The 20,269-nt window shown below is 43.2% G+C and overlaps 1 protein-coding gene across 1 annotated transcript in view; it reads left to right on the top strand.

Moving 5' to 3' along the window:
* ABCC4 (ATP binding cassette subfamily C member 4 (PEL blood group)) overlaps positions 1-7,430 on the top strand; it is a 159,527-nt gene extending 152,097 nt beyond the window's left edge. Inside the window, exon 31 of the mRNA XM_061996060.1 lies at positions 3,266-7,430. Within this exon, the coding sequence (XP_061852044.1) occupies positions 3,266-3,373 (108 nt within the window). The 3' untranslated portion in view covers positions 3,374-7,430. The remainder of the gene's footprint in view (positions 1-3,265) is intronic.
* The last annotated feature ends 12,839 nt before the right edge of the window (positions 7,431-20,269 follow it).

Here is a 20,269-nt window from a genome sequence, read left to right as displayed (position 1 = left end):
ACTATGACTGGTGTTCGTAAAGTGAAAGCCAACTTCTTAAGGCTAAATCCTTGGAATGGCAAGAGGTGAGGCTGTCCAGCTGTCATCTGTACAGATTTAGCCATGTCATGCTGCCTCTCCTTCCTTCCTTGCAGCCATCCCCAGTTGCACAATTGCATTCAAAGATAATCCAAAATATATAAAAAAAATAATTGCCTGATGTTCCTTGCCCATACAGTCATCTGCAGTTACCACATCAATGTTATGCGATTTTGTACAGGAAGGGAAGAGATCCAGGAACCAGTCTCTGCTGAAATGTGGTTTGATGAAAAAGTTTGCTAACTCCCAGGCTAGAAGGCAGATACAAGCTTTAGCATCTGCCAAGAATGCAAAGCATGGGGCATATCCACACTCAGCCCAAAAAATATGGAATTGAGAGATTGTATCTCCAGTCAGCAGTTACCCAGGAACACAGTTACACTTCTTTCTGTTTGAAGGACTTGGACATCGATTCAAGGTTTTTGTTGCTACTGTCCCTTGTGCTTCGTGCATGCTTTCAGAGAAGTTGCTTAGTCAGAAGATCTGATTCTAAGGCTTTTCTTTTTGCACTAGTAAGTCTGTTACATGTATTGCTGTTGGCCTCATACATTCCTACTGTGGTTACTAAGAACTGCTTTTATGAAGAACAGCTTTTTTTCTCTTGTTCAAAAACAGCATGCTGCACATTAAAAGAAATTGTAATATGACATATATACATACTTTTCAAAAGGCATTACAGTGGGTTGCTAAGCAAAATGGTTTGGAACGTGGTCATGCCTTGGCAACAACTATTTGATTTATTGCATTTTGGACCTGATTCTTGTGCAGAACAAATTTGTACCAAGAGCTTCTTTCAGTAAGGTGAGATTTTTAAATGCATTTTCTGGAACAGTATGGATTCTGCGTATAACCTTGTAGGGCAAATGAAGAGGGACTACACATCTTCAATTGAAAATCTAATGTGGACTTCTTTAAAGAAATCTACTTCTCAAAATAAATTAGTGGGCTTCCTAGCTAAGCATTGCAAGACTGAGCTACTGCTAGAACCTTAGCTTGGGCTTCCCAAGTGATCCAACATTGCTATCCGTGTGTGTCTCCATGTGTGTCTCTTGGTCACTTAGTATCCCCTTTTTTTTGGACAAATGTCAAAGAAAATGACACAGCAGGCACAGCTCAAATTGGAGACTGATGAGTATGCACTAACTGGGCTGTGAACCTGACTGCAGTGGAGTTGTGCTTGACAACACCAGACCGTGTTTTTGTCTTTGCTCAGCTTACAAGAAGCCGTTAGGGGAAAATCCTATGGGAAAGTGAGAAATAGTCATCAACCAGTTAAAAAGGAAAGAAAAAAAAGACAAAAAAAAAAAAAGCACTCTATTATTCAGATAAACAAAAGTTGGTGTGTTCTCTCTGCTCTTGGAAGCATTCAGAAAGGCTTTTCCACACGCGTTGTTGGCGTCAGGATAGGGCTGATTTTCTGTGAAATCGGGTTTTGAATTCTTTGTGGGGGGACAAAAAAGAGGATTATTTTATTTTAAAGCTATGGAAGATGTGTAAATATTAAAATACAGAGTGTTATCTCACCTCAGTGACTACTTTTAAACAGATTGTAGCTCAGTTGGCAGTTGAAGAAACTTGCATGAAGACTTGGGCATTTACTATCTTGAGGGATTGGGCTCAGGGAAAGACTTGCAGTGAGACAGTTGAAAAGCAGCTGCTCTTTCATTACGTCTCCAGTAACGTGCCAAAGGTTTTCTATTAACTTGTCATTTATGTCATTAAAAAAAAAATGGCATTCAAAAGTGGCATTAAAAGTTTAGTGTTTTAAACCAGGAACGGGATGGGAATACACAACGGGAGCTGCCGTCTCTGCAGCGTGTGTGCGGGCAGGCACCTGATGAATTTGCCTCTCTTGTACCCGCTCGTGGCTGATTGTTGAGGGATGCCTCTTAACAGGACTTCCAGCTCTTTTGCTGATTCAAATCAGACCTTAATATCCTCTGAAACTTCTAAAGATGCAGATACCCTGCGTTAGCACGTGTGCACAAAAGGCGACAGCGGTGCTGACAGGAATGTTTTTATGAACGACTGTTTCTTTTTTATCCCGCGTGTCTTATACATGTATTCATGTATATGATGAAAAGGACATTATTATCAAACAAATTGAACTTTGTTGACAACAGTCACAAACATAAATTGGAGAAATGTTTCATAAGCCCTAGTCAAAGCAGCCCTGACTATGAGGCCTAACTCATGACACGTGTCAGCTTCAGAAAGATAGTGTATTTTCTGGTTTTAAAAGACTCAAACAAAACTTTTCACATTCTTCTTTGAAAAAATTGCATTTGAAGTCCTTTTTCACCCAAACACATTTTTAGATAAGAGCACACAAGTCTTGACATTATTTCATTTTGTTATGCGCATCTGTCAAGGAACAGAGATATGATACAGCTACTAAAAACTGGTGATTGTGGAACAGTGAGACTTGACAGCATTTCATTTCCTTTATGTTCTGATTATACATTTATCAGTAAACCTGTATCTCTTCTAGTTGAGCTAGAAATTGGTAGAATTCAGGAACTCAAAGGCTTGGCAAAGAACTGTCCTATTATTTGGTATCATCTTACATTTTAGAGAAGTTGCTTGGTTGAGTCATTGTTAAAGCTTTTGCTTCTTCTTTCATTATTGTGGTTCACTATCCAGAGATCACATTTCTATAGGCCCTATAACTGCTCTGCAGCACAAATTAAACGCTGGGATATTCCATACATATACCTCCAAGTTTCAATGGTTGTCAATCATAGTTTGTAAAATATAGGGATTACAACCTGATATTAACATCCAAATCCATTGTGTTCATTTTATGTGTGAAAATGAGAAACCCTTGTGCAGACGCAAGATTTCACAGCTTCTTTGTCATCCTGTTTTTAATTTATCTCCATGTTTTGAGCTACTAAAATGGTTTTACTTATCAGCTTAATGTAAAGTGATAAAACGTATCTATTTATCTGAATTACGAGACTTTGAGTGGATCTACAGGTTGTGTGGGATTTTTCTCACGCTTTGTTATAACGTAAGACTGTATAGTAATTTTACTAATTTTTCAGTGACACAGAGTAACTGAATGCCACCGGCCTAAAGTTCCTTTTGGGGTTCCTTAAGGACGGGTGTTTGTCTCCAGAAGTTTTATTTGAAACTGAAAGGTGTTGGATGCATAATTACTCACAGAATCTGATCTTTTTCCTAGGTGTACTTCAGTAAGAATTACCCAGAAGTTGTTCAAAATGGTCAGCTTGCCACAGACTCCTCCTCGGATCCTTCCTCAGGATTGTGCATAACTGAAACTGCACTGTGATTCCTAATATAACTTGTAACTGTTTCCCATAGAATGTAAACCTTAAGTCATCTAAATTCAGTGGCAATATTTGCAAGTGTCAGCGGGAGAGGAAAGGGTAGGAGGCGATTCTTTGCACTGGACATCCTTCCTATTTAATACTGAGAAGAAATATTTTACTGTTCCTTTCTTTCTTTAATTTCAGTGCAATATGTTTCCGTTTCCAACTATGTATTGCTAAGGAAATTAGGCAGTCAGTTTTTATTTGAAAGTTACATGGCAGAGATCTCTTTTATTTAAACAGGTGCAGGACACCTAACAGGTCTAGGGTGCATATTTGGAGCGTCTTACTAAAACAAAAAGATGGAGTGCATCCTTTTTTCAGGAGTATTTTGAGGGTGAGAAAAACCAAAATGTTTTCAGTGTGGCTTTAGCAGGACAGCTGTGTGTAAACAGCAGATTCGATAGGATACAAGTTGATTGTGTAGTTCAGCAGTCTTTCTACGTGTCATAAGTAGCTATGCAGGTTGGTAGGAAAAAAAAAATTGAACAAGCCAAAAATACTTTTTCTTTTTGATAGCAAAAAGTACTATATATACTTATTTTTTTAATAAATAATTCAAATAATGCTGTTTGAGATGAATGTAAATATTAGTTTATTCTGCTGAAATCCAAATGCTGAAAAATCAATCCCAATCTTCTGTACTTTAGAAGAAAACTACCACATTTGCACTGAGTAAGTATTTAAATAATTTAACATACATTCCTCTTTTTATGCAGGTTATCAAAGAAAAAAAGGTATTAAAATAACTTGAGGAAATATTTGAATGACATGTCATTATACCTAAATACTGTGTAGTGCAAAGTTATCTTCAACACAGCACATTGAAATGTATACATTATTTGCATTTATTGTGCCTTAATATTTGTGCCTTCAAGCCAAAGCTGTAACTGCAGGGTACATAACAAATTCATTAAATATATGTTAAAAATATGTAACCTTAGTATATTTAAAGTTTTGCATCAGGGGTGTTATTGAACTCGAGCTGTTTGAAGTTACCATCCCACCAGAACAGGTAGAAAAAGTGCAACTTGTAGATTTTAGTGGCGGTTGCTGATAGTGAGAGGCATGCGGTGAGAGAAAGGGGTTTGGCATTTGCGAGTTATATCCTGATTCAGCAAAACGCTTTAATACAAAGGCACTGTTTCTATGTTTAAAAGAAATAATAAAAATCAAGCAAGTGCTGTGCTCCTTCAGATTTTTTCGGGTTTATTGAGATACCTACTCTTTGAGGTCCAGCAAAAAAGAAATCTATTCATCTTACTGTTTGGAGGGCACAGGAGAGACTGAAAGGCAACGGATCTCTTCAGGACATGGAAAACACAAATGTTTCTCATTTCAAGCAGTTCTACCAGCAAATAACTAACTAACAAAATCACCCTTTCCTTGTCAAGGCCAAAGCCTGTGCCTCAGCACAAGAGCTTGTACAGATGGATTTTGGTCTGCTCGGGAGTCAGCCAGCCCAGCAGTGAAAGGTAGAATCCTCCCTGCAGTGAGAATTGCTGTCCTTCTCTGAGATCTTGGGAGAGAGGACCTCTTGTCCTTAGCTTGCTTTTGGCAGGTTCTGATGTTTCTTCTGTGGCACCTTACACAATAACAAATTCCCTTGAGATCAGTGGAACTGAACTGGGTGCAGTCATGCCCATCATGAGGCTTGTGCCACGTCTGGTGCTAAACAACAGTCACCGACAGCTACCTGTCCCCAAAGCCACGTGGCTCAGATTGGCTCGTGCAAGGGGTGCTTATGACTAACCCTTCTGAGAGCACACCAGCCACCTCCACTTTGTCTTCCTCAGGCTCACGCGGTCCACTTACAGACCTAGCACGCAGTTACCATCTAATGTGTTTTACTGTGCTTCCTTCGTCAATTCAAATTATCTGAGATAAGGACAAGCCTATTCTGCACCTCAGCAGAGTAGTGTTTGTATTGCAGAGGTTATGTGAAGAAGGAGAGCAGCGTTTGAGTGCATAAAGTCACGTGGGATAATGCAAGCAAACTGTGAAGCATAAAATAAGTTCAACCTGCGTGATCCTGTCTGTAACTGACTTTCTGGAAGGGATCCACAGTGTGAACCATTGCTCAAGCTTTGTCATGGAGAGACCTGGCTGGAGTGGTCCAAAACAGAGCTTAGGTGAGCTGACCAGAAAGGCAGTGTCAACGCTTTCTAGAGCCTGGTGCTTGAGCCCATTTGTTTACCTTTTTTTATGGAGAAGTGTGGACAAATCCAGAGTCTGTGTTTTACAATAGTGAATTATTTTTATTTCTAAATAATTAGTTCTTAGTATGATGGATCATAATACCCTGAGGCTTTTAAATGCTCTGGGAGAAGACCACAGTCTCAAGGCTGTATACTTTGAGTCTGTATTTTTTTATGAGAACCACGGAGATATGCATGCGTAAACCAAGGGTATAATTACAGTCTTAGTTCATTTCAGCTCTGAAATGAATCTATGGTAAGTTATATTTCAGAGCAGAGCTCCAAAACGCTGGCTGCTGCAGACTCAGTGGTATGAGACCCTGACAGATCTAGCAATCAGTCTATGAGCTAGAATTAATTTGATCCTGTAGCTTTTTGAATGTGCACAAAAATGTTAGGTATCTCTAAAAATGCTGATTCTCCTTCTTCACATGTTTTGGCAGGACATTACTGGCTGTAGGTATCAAATATCAATGTAGGATAAAGTAATTTTGTTACAAAATCACACCTAAAACCCATAAATTGCTGAGTAGAACAAGTGATCGTGAGCCATTTGTGTCTGTCATTGGCATTATATCATCTTTTTACCTTTCAAGTAACAAAATATTTCAATCAGGAAGTTGGCTTTTGGATTCTTTGGTTGGTTTTGCCATCGATAAGTTGTTTTGTTTAGATGACTGGTAGCTAAGATTGACCAGTTTCATTTGAGTCGAGTAAAAAAATACAATGTACCTGAGTGACAAAACCTGCTTCAGGGATGAGAAAGGCCTTCGTTTGGTGAAAGTCTTTAATGAACAAGTTAACTTTCCAGCAAAGCAGTTTCTGTTTCCGTTTAAAGAAAAGTTCAAATAGTTCTTAAACCTCCACGTTGAAAAATGTCACGCTTTATTTGGAAATGGCAAATCATGTTACCACATCAGCTGCATTCCTTCCTGAGGATCTTGAAAAAAAAGAACTCAGTCTTCGGAGTTATTCAAGCCTTTAAAATATGTCTTCACCGTGAGGTGCCTTAAAGTAATTCCAGAGTCTTGTTTCTAATCAATATCATTTTATACAGCAATACTGAAAATCATCAGTTACAGAACTGGTGTTTGTTTGGTGTAAAAGACAAGGAACAGCTTCTACTTCTGATCTCAAGGATTGTTCTTCAGGCGTTCATTTGGGTATACCTTTGCTCCACTCCTCAAAAGGTGACCACTGGGAGAGTCAAAACCGACACACTTCTCAAGGATAGGTTATCTCCCGTTTTGCTTGTTTTCAGGGCAAAATTGTCTTAAGTGAACTGAACCAGAGCTCATTTGCCAGATACGCATAGTCTGTGGTACCATTCATACTGCCCTTTGGTAGAAGGAGGACTTTCTGACCAACATCGGTAATGCTGCTTAAGTTGATGTTGATGGTTTCATTTAATCTTCTCAATACGTGTCTAAAATGTGGTTGCACAAAGAATCAGAAGATGGAAAAAAGATCCAAGAGTCAAAGAAACTGTCCTGAAAATGCTGCTTTCTGTGTTGGTCTGACCCTTTGAAATATTTCACTTTAAAGTTTTCCTGTTTGGAGATGGGGAGAAAGAATGGAGATCTCTTCTTTCCTGTGATGGTGTTGAGCATCTGACACATTAACAGAAGGATGTGGCTTTCTGTGTATGTTTTACACGGTGTAACAGTGCACTGCTTTTTCATCTTTTTAACTCTGGTTTTGTTTTGGTTTTTTGCACTCATGTAATAATTTGATTTTGATACTGCTGTGGAATTATTTCTTTTGTTGATGTTCATGTGACAACTCCTGCCATACAATAAAAGGCGTTTCTCAGAAGCGTGCAGAGGTCTGTCATCATTGTGAATGTGTGGTTGAAGGGAGAAATGCCAGGCTGAGCTAAGTCAGGTCATGCCTGACATCCCCAAAGGCCTCTTGATGTCATCACCAGCTCCAAGAGCTGCAAGTCCTCCGTTTAGAGATATAACACATTCCAGCTTTTGTTTTACCAATCATCTGCGGTCTGAAATCCTTCAGATGACGTTATCAAGCTTTTTGCTTCGATGACAAAGGCTGTAAAGTAATTCAAACAGGTTTTCAAAAACTGTGACAAAAGAACCACTGCGGTTGCACAAGTGCAGACTGGGTGCAGTCTGTCACTCAAGCAGCTTGCGAGCTCATTGGACTGGACAACTAAGAGGCAAAAGGTTAATGGACACATAAATCAAATGGGTTAGCAGCACAGCTCCAAAATCTGGTGTCACCTCTCAATCTTGTACTTCTGTCTGATGAGTTGCTTCATTTAACAAGACACTCTAAAACTGCTTGTTTCTGAAAAGTGCTCAAAGTTCCTCCCTATGTCTACCAACTGTCTCAAGCACTTAATTTTAATGCAGGTTTTTAGTAGAAGATGAATTATGCATTTGTCAATAATCCCCCCGGTGCATCAAGTTCCAGGACTTGATGCAAGATGAACTGTCGTCTGTCCTTTTATAACATGATGCTGGAGCATGTGTTAAAAATTTCTCATGTTTCTCCCAAGAATCTGTCTCCCAACCACCATGCAGCTTTCTGAATTGCCTGTCAGTGACGTCGGCTTAGGCTGTCGCCACGCAGGGTGCTTGCGGGATGTGCAGCATCCTCCCAGAATGTGCACTTGCTGGATCCCTGTGCTCCCATGTTAATGTAATTTTCTTTTAGAAGCAGGGGCTGTGTGCTCACCTGAAAGAAAACTGCCTAATAGCAAAGCCAAAATTGTGGGTTTATGAGTTTCCCCACAAAATAGGCATGAATTTCATAAACTCGGTGTATAGAGCTTTTCATGGATTTGGAGCAATATTAATGTGTAAAAAATACGGGCCTAGTCTGGCTTCTGAAATCAGGTTTCCATTGTCAGCACCATTTAACTCCCAAAATTGCCTGGAATCAATAGCCTTGTCTGTTTTGAGACACAGAACTCCCTGTGGATCTCAGCCACTGCTCCAGCACAGGTTGTAAAGGACAGTAAACTTGAGAAGAAACCAGAGGTAGTCCCACTGCCGTTCAGGAGCCAGGGCATGGCCTGCTCCGAGTTAACTGGGTGGGCTCAGTTCAGGGCACTTGGATCATACCTGTTTTCTTCAAACATGGCTGAGTTAAAAGCTGGGCCCTTGTCCCCCACCTGTGTGGGATACTCTCTTTTCTTCAGAGCACACATTTGGGAAGCAGGAGGTGAGGATTGCAGGCTTTCTCATACCCCGAGAGACCCGTGTGGGTCTTTCTGTCTTCTGCACTGCTGAAGCTTAAGATTCAGGACAATTTTGATGGGAATATTCCCCATGAGTGAAGAAGGCGAGGGACCATTTCCTCTGGGATGAAGAGAATCCCAGGTTCAGGTCCCAGTTCCTGGGACTATTTATGCATTTCATTTAACAATTGCCAGTAGAAACACCTGGAGGAGTTGGGCATTCTGCTTCAGGGCTTTGGAGGTCTCCCTGGGCAGAAAGATGTTTTGCTTGTGTTCAGTCCTGTTCTCTCACCCCAACTGGGCAGTGGTGGCTGAGACTGCAGCTCCCACAGCACACGGGCCTGCTGTTGGCAGCTGGTGCTGTAGTTGTTGGGCAGCTCTACAAAAGCAAACATTTGTCTCTTGCCTCCTCAAGGATGCCACTGCTATCCTTGGGACTCTCACTACCATGTGGACTTTGGATGGGATGCTCTCTGTGCCCTGCCATCCTGCAACATTTGGTCTACTCCTTGTAGACCAAGGTTTTCCTCGGAAGCAGTATAACTCCTAAGAGAACAGCCTTGCCATACAAGCTGAAGCCTCTGCATTGAGTATACCTGGGGAAAAAGCTCCCAGATAACACAGTGTAAATTACTGTGGTGCAGCTAAGGGGATATGTATCACCTGGTCACTCTGACATCTCAATTCGATGCCTGGAGTATGGCTGGTGGAGCATGCCAGACACGAGACTTACAAAGGAGCTACGACTTGCTATGTTTTTTGCTTTTCTTCTGCATTTTTTTAGTTTTGGAGACTTGCTATGGAAACTTGAAGAGGGGTAGGATGGCAAAAAATATCCCCCTTTGTTTAATTCCCATATGCTTTGTACCTCACAGTTCAAGCACAGATAGCAAATAAAGGAAGGAGTTATTTATCCTGAGAGTGGCCTGAAGAAAGCAAATCTTAGAAGAATCATAGAATCCCTACAGTTGAAAAGATCATTGAGTCCAACCACTAACCTCACATTGCCAAGCCCATCACTAAACTAAACCAAACCGTATCCCTGTATTGGAACAGGCAGCTCATTCTAATGCTTAATAACCCTCTCAGTGAAAAAGATTTTCCTAATGTCCATACTGAACCTTGCCTGGTGCAACTTGAGCCCATTTCCTCAAGTTCTGTCATTTGTTACTGGAGAGAAGAGATCAACCCCCACCTCACTACAACACCCTTTTGGGTAGTTATAAAGAGTGATCATGTCTTGCCTGTGTTCACACCAGCTGACATTCTTCATGGAGCTCTGTATTTTGCAGGAAAGGACCATAATTACCTTGTGGTATTTAATTGAGCTGGGTGGGAAATGCCACCTCGCATTTATTAGTCAAAGTTTCATTGTCAACAAGAGTTTGCTTATGACTATTACAGGCTGGGATTTTCTTTTTAACATAAATGCCAGGCCTGAATAGGGTGAAGCGAGTGCTATCAGACTGTCTCTTGAAAACATTACCAGGATGCCAAAATAGAGGATTTTCCTCCACTCCCTGCCCAGCTGAGAGGATTTTTGTTCATTCTGTCTTCCTGCCAGCATTGTACCAAGAGTATGGACCGCTCTGTGCTTTGGTTGATTTAACATGTATGCCCTTTTGCAGAGTGGTGATTTCCACGAGTGGAATTATGCAAGTAATTCACTGTGAGTCATTCAGGCAGTGAATTAAGTGCCTCTTCCCACAACCAGGTTGTCTCCTGACAATCATTCCCTTGTTTTGTTTTGTTTTGTTTTGGTTTTTTGCTTGGAATTACTCAACAAATCCTCCTTTTGCAATTACTTTTAAGCATTCTGTATAGATGACACATTTATGTATGGGGTTAATGTTTCTTGATATTTTTTTTCAGTTCTACTCATAATAGGTGAGAGAAACTACATAGTATTGTCTCTCTGTGGGTTGATGTAAATGTCCATACCTGTCAATTTAAACTTTTGTCTCCAGCTGGTTTTGGGCACATGTTTGTTTTTGTGAGTACCCATGTCAGTAAGGCTAGATCTGCCTGAATGGCATGTCACATCATGCACATACGTTGACAGAAGGGAAGAGAACCTGCATTTTTCACACAGTGCTATGTAAAAGTCTCTGCTGCTCTGCTGCAGTGAATGATAGAGACCATCACGGCCTTGGGAAAATAAGAGTGTGCCTCTGCACATGCCAAGAGACCATAGAGAGCAAGTTGCCTGCAGTCTCCTGGGATGGAGCAAAGCTGGAAGGAGTCTCCTTGCACTGGTTTTACTTGCCTAGGTTCTTTGTGCATTTCTGCACTCGTAAGAAGTTGCAACAGATGCTGTGCAGAACCAGTTCTTGTTGCTGAAAGCAGAAAGTGAAAGGCCGAGTGCAGCTGGTACAGAAGAGCAGATGTTTATGCTGTGCCAGGCATGGCTGAAGCCTGTTCTCTTCAGGTGTTGTGCTTAAGAGCATGCTGACTGAAGCTGCCTGTGCCCATTTTGAGAAATTGGGCTTATTTTGGAGGAGGAGCCCTCTGAAAAGGAGGAATTTCTAGGGACAGCTTCCTGGAGTGTGAAAGAAGCAACAGTGAGGTTTCCCTCAGAGGTCTCTGTCTCACTGACAAAAAGTTGCTCTTTTCTCCTCTTTTCAGGGCACACATGCTGGAGCGACAGCCCTCGCAGCTCCTGGGTGCCCTTCGAGGAAGGTGGAACAGCCCACGGTGCTTACTAGGACCTCCTGATGGGTTAGGTAATTAGCTAATGGAGTTGCCTTGGCTGCAGCCTAATGAATGTGAATACAGCGATTACTTAACAGAGAGATGTGTAGATCTCTGGGAGGTGACTTTACTGGTCTGCCAAAAGGAATGGGCAACAAACCAGCCAGAGCTGCTGATGCTGTTGTCAGAGATTTACCAGAAAGGCTGCTTTTCCTTTTCCTTTCTTTCTTTCTTTTCTTTCTTTCTTTCAGACAGGATTGCCTTCCTCCCTCAAGAAGTGGTTATCAGTTCTTCCTTCCCATGGAACTGACATTGAGGCAAACTTCTGTCAGGTTTTGCTATGTCTAATGTGCCTTTGCATGTCTTCTCCTTGGTGGATGAGCACTCACATGATATTTAGCCCTGTTACTGTAACTGTGGCTACTGTTCTTGGTAACTGTTCAGGGCTTTCATTTGCCCATCCTGAGGGGACTATAATAAAGACTGGCCCCTGCTGTTAAATTGTTTGCTGAATTCCTTTTTTCTTTTCTTTTCATTTTTCTCTTTTCCTTTTTTTTCTTTTTTAACTGAGAAAGTTGATTTTGCACTGGGAGAAATATCAGCCATGCTAGAGTTTTAACACCTAATCATACCATAAATGAGTGAAGCAGGCTGACTGTGTCCCTCTTCTCTAACCCATTGCTGTGAAGTTGAGGAAACAGCTTGATTTCCCACTTTGATTTATCTGGATTGTCATTAATCCCAGATTTTGGTGAGGAGGAGCTGATTTATTGCCTGGCATCAGGGAGGGGATATTAATTCCCTGTCTGCCACCCAGTGTGCCCGCTTGGAAAGAAAGAAACCTCTGCTGTAGGTAGGATCAAAACCAAAGGGTATAAACTGAACTGAAGTCCATGTGTTGGGGAAGCCTGTCTGGAAAACTGTGCTGCCACTTAACCCTGTCATTGTCTGGAAGCCCTAGAAGCACCTGACTCTCCACCTTGGAGCTCACACAGGTGCCCAGAGCCATGATCTGTGATGTCTCAGAGCTGCCTGGTGCCTCACTCTCACCTAAGCCTCCCTGGTACAGAGAAAATGAGTATTTTACTTGCTTAGGAGCTCGGCAGATGCCAATAGCTGCGCCTGGTACCCCCATGCAATGCTGTGACAGCCTAGTTCCAAAGGTGCACATGTGTGGGCACCCACAGAGGGAGTGGGAGAGAGGCAAAGGAGGACTGCTTGCTACCTCCCAGGAAAGTGCCCTAAGGGGCAAGAATGCCTAGGGCGGGCCTGAGAGGAAAGGCCCTCTCCACCCATTGCCCTGTTACCTTGCTGGAAGCCTTTCCTAGAGTCACGGTGCCAAGGTGAGAGGAGGAAGGTGAATGCCATAACCCACAGCCAGTGTGTAAACCTCCTGAGATAACAGACATCAGGGGAGGGAGGGAAGGAAGGAGGAGGGAGGCTGGGGCTCCTCACTCCCTGGTGAGACGCTTCAGATTGAAGTTTCAGCCTCAGGCACGTACTCTCTCCTTGCCTTTCCCTGCCACCCCCAGCCTCTGAATCTGAAGTGGAGCAGTGGAGCTCCTCACTGTGGTGCAGTGTCATTTTTTTCAAATCAGGGGCGGAGGAGGAGGATCCTCCACCCAAGGTAGCCTCCAGCCTGGTGGTTGGGGCACTCTCATGGGCTGTGGGAGACATGGGTTTGGGCCCCTCAGGCCGAGGCGGGAGAGGAACCCGGGCCTCCCACTTCCTCAGCATATACTTTGAATACTCAGGCATTATATAATAAAAGCTATCACCACCTTTTCTTCTTCCTGCTTTGTTTTTAAAAGATTGATCTATGTGGAGTCTTTTGAAAGAAAGGGCGTAGGTACCAATCTCCAAGAGAAGATTTCAGACAATGGATCCCAAGCAGACAGGATTGCCTCACTCCAGCCTCGAGGGGCTTTTAGTGCAAGAGAGAATTGCAGATACACCCTTGCCCGCCACTTTTCCTGTTGCTTTAACGTAAGCAGCTGCGTGCTGCCTTCAAGAAGATCCCACTGTATCCTGCCAGCTCCATTGGGTTCGACTCTGAAACGCCCAACTTTCACCATCAACCATGCAGGGAGTCTGAGTGCAGCTCTTAATACACTGGAGCCCAGATCACCTAAAAGTCAGGGATTTCAGTGCCCACGTCTCCTGAATCTAATCTTAATTTCTCTCGTGAAATCATGTTGTCAAATCCAGCTGAAATGACTTTCCTCTTTGAAAAAATACTGGGGATAGAGGCTAGATCTAGCAGGATGTTCTTGTATAATTGCATAAGCAGGTGAGACAGTTTTTGTTACAATGAAAACTTTAGAAGACTTTAAATTAGACATAAACCTCCACAAGTAGTCTTAATCATTGCAGTCCTTGAAGACTCATTTGAAATTGTCTGGGCAATCAATTCTCATGTAGCTCCCTGGCTGGAAAAGCCCAGACAGTCCCAGATGTCCCTTTGATGCAGAATCACACAAGGATTCAAGTTTCCATCGAGAAAAATGTCCCCTGGCCTAAATGAGGGGGAAGTAGTGCCTGCTTCCCAAAGCTAAAATGTGTTGCACATGGTGCCTATAAATCAATGGAGTCAAATCTGGATCAGCATCAACTCTTATAACTTGTACTCGATGAAGAGATTATCCATATATCCATGTATCTCCCCATGATACTTAAGAAGTCATGGCAGTCAGGTGAAGTCCCCAATGACTGGAAAAAAGGAAATATTACACCCATGAAAAGGGTAGAAAGGAGGACTGGGAAGTTCTTACCCCACAGACTCACTTCTGTGCCCAGGAAGATCATGGAACAAATCCTGCTAGAAGCTATACTAAGGCACATAGAGGACAGGGAAGTGATTTGAGTCAGCCAGCATGGTATCACCTGATCAAGTCCTGCCTGATCAACCTAATGGCCTTCTGTGATGAGAGTGGCTGCATCAGCGGACAAGGCAAGAGCTACGGGTGTGGTCTATCTGCACTTATGTAAGGGCTTTGACATGGTCCTCCACAACGTCCTCCTCTCTAAATTGGAGAAATGTGGATTTGATGGGCAGACTGTGCAACGGATGTAGAATTGTTTAGATGGTCACATCCAGAGGACAACGGTCAATGGTTCAATGTCCAGAAGGAAATCAATAACAAGTGATGTCCCTCAGAGATACATATTAGGACCAGTACTGTTTAATATCTTCATCAATGGCACAGACTGGGCCCTTAGGAAGTTTGCAGATGACACCAAGCTATGGTGCAACTGACACACTGAGGGACAGGATGGTATCCAGAGGGATCTGGACAAGCTCAAGAAGTGGGCCCATGTGAACCTCATGAGGTTCAACAAGGCCAAGTGGAGGGTCCTACACCTGGGTCGGGGCAATCCCCAGTATCAGTACAGGCTAGGAGAGGAAGAGATCAAGAGCAGCCCTACCAGAAAAGACTTGGGCATACTGATAGACAAAAAGATGAACATGAGCTTGCAGTGTGCACTTGCAGTCCAGAAAGTCAACAGTATCCTGGGCTGCATCACGTGAAGTGTGGCCAGCAGGTTGAGGGAGTTGACTCTCCCCCTCTGCTTCAATGAGACGCCACCTCAGCATCCAGCTCAGAAGTCTTCAGCACAAGACAGGCATGGACATGTTGGAGTGGGTCCAGAGGAGGACCATGAAAATAGTCAGAGAGCTGGAGCACCTCTCTTGTGAAGACAAGCTGAGTTGGGGTTATTCAGCCTGGAGAAGAGAAGACTCCAGGGAAGCCTTAAAGCAGCCTTCCAGGACTGAAAGGGGGCCTGTAAAGAAAGACAGGAACAAATAGAAGGGCCTGTTGCAACAGGACAAGGGGAAACAGTTTTATACTAAAAGAGGGTAAATTTAGACTACATGTAAGGAAGAAATTTTGTTTACAATGCAGGTGGTGAAACACTGTGACAAGTTGCCTAGAGATGGTAGGTGCCTTGTCCCTGGAAACATTGAAGGTCAGGTTGGATGGAGCTCTGAGCCCCATTGAAGACATCCCTGGTTACTGCAGGGGGTGGAATAGATGACCTTAAGCTTTGGTCTTTGCCAATCCAAACAATTATATGAAATAAATCTTGGACAAATGCAGTTTTGCAACTTTGAAAATTTTGTGTGCAGCCTATTTTGAGAACATTCCATCCATGGAAATTTGCCCATCTATTTTATTTCTAGACAGAAACCTCACTCCAGAGAGGAGGAGGCAACTCAGCAGCAAGGTCTTCATGAAAGCTTTGGCTTATTGCAGCAGATACTGCAAATCAAAGGAGCAACCAAAACCGAACTGAAGAAAGGACGCCACTGTCCTTGCCACACTTTTCTTGCGAGTAGTCCCCAAAGGATGGCAAAGACCCCCTGGAGCCCCTTCATTCACATCTTCATTATCTTTTTTGGGACATCCTGGAAGGCTGGTGGACACTGAGGAAGTTCAAACTCATTAGAAACAGCTGATTACCCTAGGCCTGGACTGACTGCCCAGATATGGTGCTTCATGAACCCTCAGGTAGTTTTTGCCAGGTGCTGTGATGAGATGCTGCTCTGATACCATCAGGAGATGCTCATCACAGTGAAATAAAAGAAAGAAGGTATTATAGAGGATCATTTCAATACTCAACACTCTTACACTTGGTTAATTGTATTTGTTCATTAAGATAAGGATTTGCATTTGGTTTCTCCTACATTTAGGTCAGCCTTCCAGTACATTTGCACTTGCAAGGGAGAACTGCTTTAATGAGGGATAATGAAAGCTGCTACACATTGCGTCATGACTTCTGTGTTAATATCATTTACACATGATAAAATGCAAATAGTATTGACCATCAATGCACAATCACGCTTAATCCTCAAGGCCCACACACACACACACATATGTGCTAAAACTAATCTCCATATCAGTAAACAAAATATACATCTGTGACTCTCTCCAGCCTCCTGAGAACGCTCATTTTGCCTAAACTACAATGTTCATCAGCTCTACCCACGCAGCCAAGTAAATAGGTTACCACTGGCTCAAAAGGGCTCTGATTCCTGTAGGTACCCTCACTCCCTGTTGGCCGCTTACAGAGACAGGACAGTGCCTTAGGACCTTTTTAAACAGGCATCTCAGCCAAATGGTGGCCAGTAGAGATGCTCAAACTCTTTTTTCATTTGGAATTTGTGCTGGTAGCAGGGTACCAGCTTGCTCTTTTTTTATGTTTGGGTTTTGGTGCTGGGATGAAATACAGAAGGCAGGTATTTCAGCTGAAGTGGGACCAGTTGGTGACTAGCCATCTTCTAGTGAATAATTACTCCCTGGATTTTAAATGAGCCCACGTGTATTTTAAGAAATGCATGCAGATGAAGCATGAAGCGAAAGTTAAATGTATTTAATTGTAGTTCTGTTGTGAGGAGATCAGCTCACAATGTCAGAATAACTGAACCACTTTCAGGTATCTTACCACACACATGGGTGTTCATATTTCTGAGTGAAAATAATCTTCAGTTTGCACTACTGTTTGAGAGTGTTATCTCTGAAGTGTATGATTTCAGGGACTTTCTGCACCTCTGGCTCTCTAAGAGATGTGATACCTTTTTTTTTTAATCTACTTTTCTTACTCTTTGAATGCAAACAAACTCACATTAGTTCAGGGCTGATGAAGAATTCTCTTTGGAAGTTGCTTCCCAGCTTTATGAAATGCAGGGTTGCAGCAACTATTCCCTATTTCTCGGCACTATCAGCAAAACACTGCCTTGCATTTTAACAATCCAGCAAAAATGCAACAGGCAGCAGTTGTCTGGAGAACCCGTAGAGTTGTCTAGGACATGATCTTTGGGGAGGTGTTCTGCTGGTGAGGAAACCCTGAGGAGCAGCTGAACAAGCTCAGTGCCTTTCAAAGGTGCTTTTCTCCTTTGATTACTTAGGCTCTTATATCTAGAGGGCTGCTTTGTGAAGCTAGTAAAATTTAGCCTCACTGTGCTTACCAACCAAGTCTCGCCATGGATGATCAAAGACCAAACAAGGTTTGCTCTCCAGAGAAGGAAAGTGTCCCAATCTTTGTCACTAGCTAAGCATCATGTTCACAGAGTTGATCAGAGAGTGCTCAGCGTTGAATACAGATTTGCCCTTTAGATGCTTCTTTGCCCATTCAAAGTCTGGGAGTATATTCGTGTGCCTACCTGTGATCATGCTGTATTCCCATAGCACCATAAAGTGAAAACTTTTTCATTTAATATCTGTGAAAGCAGATATTTTCCCGCATTTATTATGTTTTTGGTATCTTAGCAGCTGGCAAGAGGACTGTGTGCCAACAGTGTGTGGAGGAAAGTAGATGCTGTAGACTTAAGGTACAAAAGAACGCAAATGCAGGAACAGTATCTCCTTTGAGCAGACCAGGCAGCTCATCACCAGTGTTTTAGCCACGGACCTGAAGAGACACAGCCTCCTCATTGCAACCGCATGCAGCCTCCTCCCAGTTGGACGACTTACTCTGGGGATTATGTGCCTTAGATCCTTAGTCTGATACTTTCACTTGGGCAAAGCCTTGCCTCCGTTTGCTCCAGCAAAGCCAAACTTGGATGAATCAGCCTCCTTCAGACTATGCCGCCTGATTCACATGCTAGGAATCCGGCCTCTCCTTATTGCAGAATAACCAATGTGGCAGTGGAGTCGCCTTTAGTATCAGCGCTGCAAGCGTTTTCGTGTGTGAACCGCAGGGGTGAAATCATGGCCCTTTTGAATCCTGGCTTGGAGTGTGCCCTAAATTACTCCAACTGATGGCATTTGTAAGAGGGAACTTGTGGACGCAGGGAGTGAGCCTGTACTCCTAAAGAGAAGAGTGCAGAGGTGTTGTGTGTGGCATTAAGTTAGAGGGTGTGAGCTCACACAGTGCTGCGGCCAGGTGTGCTTTGAAGCGGGTCCCGCTCCTGGCATGGCTTTGTCCCATGACGGCTGACACCCTCCTTGGCAGTGCAGAGTGCAGCACGGGTCAGGCTCCGTTCTATGAATGAGGCCAAGTGATTTGGAGAGGAAAGAGTGTTTACTCATGCACCTGCAAGTCGCATGTGATGCTGAAAGGGCTTGCCATCCTGCTACTAGAAACTCCTTTCGCAGCTGGTGGTGTGTGTGCAAACTTACCCATGTGACACGTACATGCACGTATACACATAGACACGTACACACAAGCCAAGCTACAGCTTTCCTCCCACCACCTTACCATCATGTTCCAGGCACTTGATTTTTGTTACTTGCCTTTTGTGTAATTCTCTGGACTTGCCTTCAGCAAAGACTCACATATAGACAAAGAATGCCAACATGCTATTTGCTGAAATTCTCATGGATGAGAAAATGAACGCGCACACCCCTCCTTTTTTGTTGTTGCCATGGTCACAAGAAAGGAATTAAAGCATCAAAGCCTTCCATTTCCTGATGATGGATTAAGGAAATTATTAATTTGTCTTATAAAAAGGCAGGTTGTGTCTCTGCAATTAATGTTAGAGGGCTCTTCATGAGGGGAATTTCAGCCTCCTGGGCGGAGAAGGCTAAAGCATCTGCTTATTCACTAGCTTAGATAGATGGGGCTGCTATGGGGGTCTGTGCTGTACCTCCTGCCTTCATTAGTCGCTGCAGATAGGATTTGGCTGCCTAGGCAGTGGTTTCTTTGGGGCGCAGGATTAAAAATTCAAGCTCCCCTATAAATTAAGCCTTCTCCTTTATCCATATTTTATGCTTCATCCATGATGTCTCAGGATTTTTCTATTGAAGGATGAGGAAGAGAAAACTTAGGGGAAAAAACCTCACCTGCTTACAAGTAATTGTCTTTGATATGTTGCTACTCATTCCTTACCCTGTTTTTAATGGCTCCCTGGAGCCCAGCGTCTACCTACTGACACGACAGCTCTTTGCAAAGGTTGGCTTGGCACTGGGATGCCTTTCCCTGGGGGGCAGTGGACTTGGCGACGGCCACCACACCTGGGCTAGCAGCAGGCATAAATTCTCAGTCCCATAAAGACCCTCTGATGGATCTGGGCCTCTTTTCCCAGCTATATCTCACCACGTTTCTTGGTGAGCTACCCTAGCTGGAGCCCCTGCAGGGAGCAGCTGTAATTTCTCTCACCATCAGGACTTCCCATGCTTTCAGGACACCACTGGGAGGAAAATATATCCCCCTGTCTGCTTCTGTTACAGAAAATTATTTTGCTTCACCTTTGCTTCACCACTTCCATTTTTTCTCTAAACAGCTGCAGAAAATACAGTTTTGAATCCCAGCATTTGACTTTGAAATTAGGAGAGAGGGGAAAGAAAAAATAAAAGGCAGCACCAAAACATGGAGCTTTTGATCTTGAGACTCAACAAAACTCACTTGGCTCAACAGAGAGTCCCATTGTCCCAGGCTTTGTTTCAACAGACTCCCTGAGCAGAAAGGTGCTGCTACGACCTTGCACCGCCAGCAGCGGTGTCATCTGATGACAGAACCCAGCATGCCATGCAGACTCTTCTCAGTTCTTCCTTTCATGTTTGTTCTTGGTGCACTCAGGTAATTTGGCCTTTTTATTTACTTGAGCTCTTCTTCTTCTCAATGAAAGGGAATGTCTTAATGCTTCCAATTGCAGCCTATGGAAGTAAACTGTCGCAAGATAATACCTGGTGAGCTGATGCCAGCTGGGGTAAAGGGGAGCTGAGCAGTGCTTGTGACATGGAGCGGTGCCTCATGCTAACCTCGTGGCTTGTCCCTTTGATATGGTGTCTCTCAGGAGCTGTGCTTTGCCTACCTTGCCTTGG

This window comes from Colius striatus, chromosome 1, assembly GCF_028858725.1.
Source record: "Colius striatus isolate bColStr4 chromosome 1, bColStr4.1.hap1, whole genome shotgun sequence".
In the NCBI taxonomy this organism is placed as follows: domain Eukaryota; kingdom Metazoa; phylum Chordata; class Aves; order Coliiformes; family Coliidae; genus Colius; species Colius striatus.
This window is presented reverse-complemented; position numbering and strand designations above follow the sequence as displayed.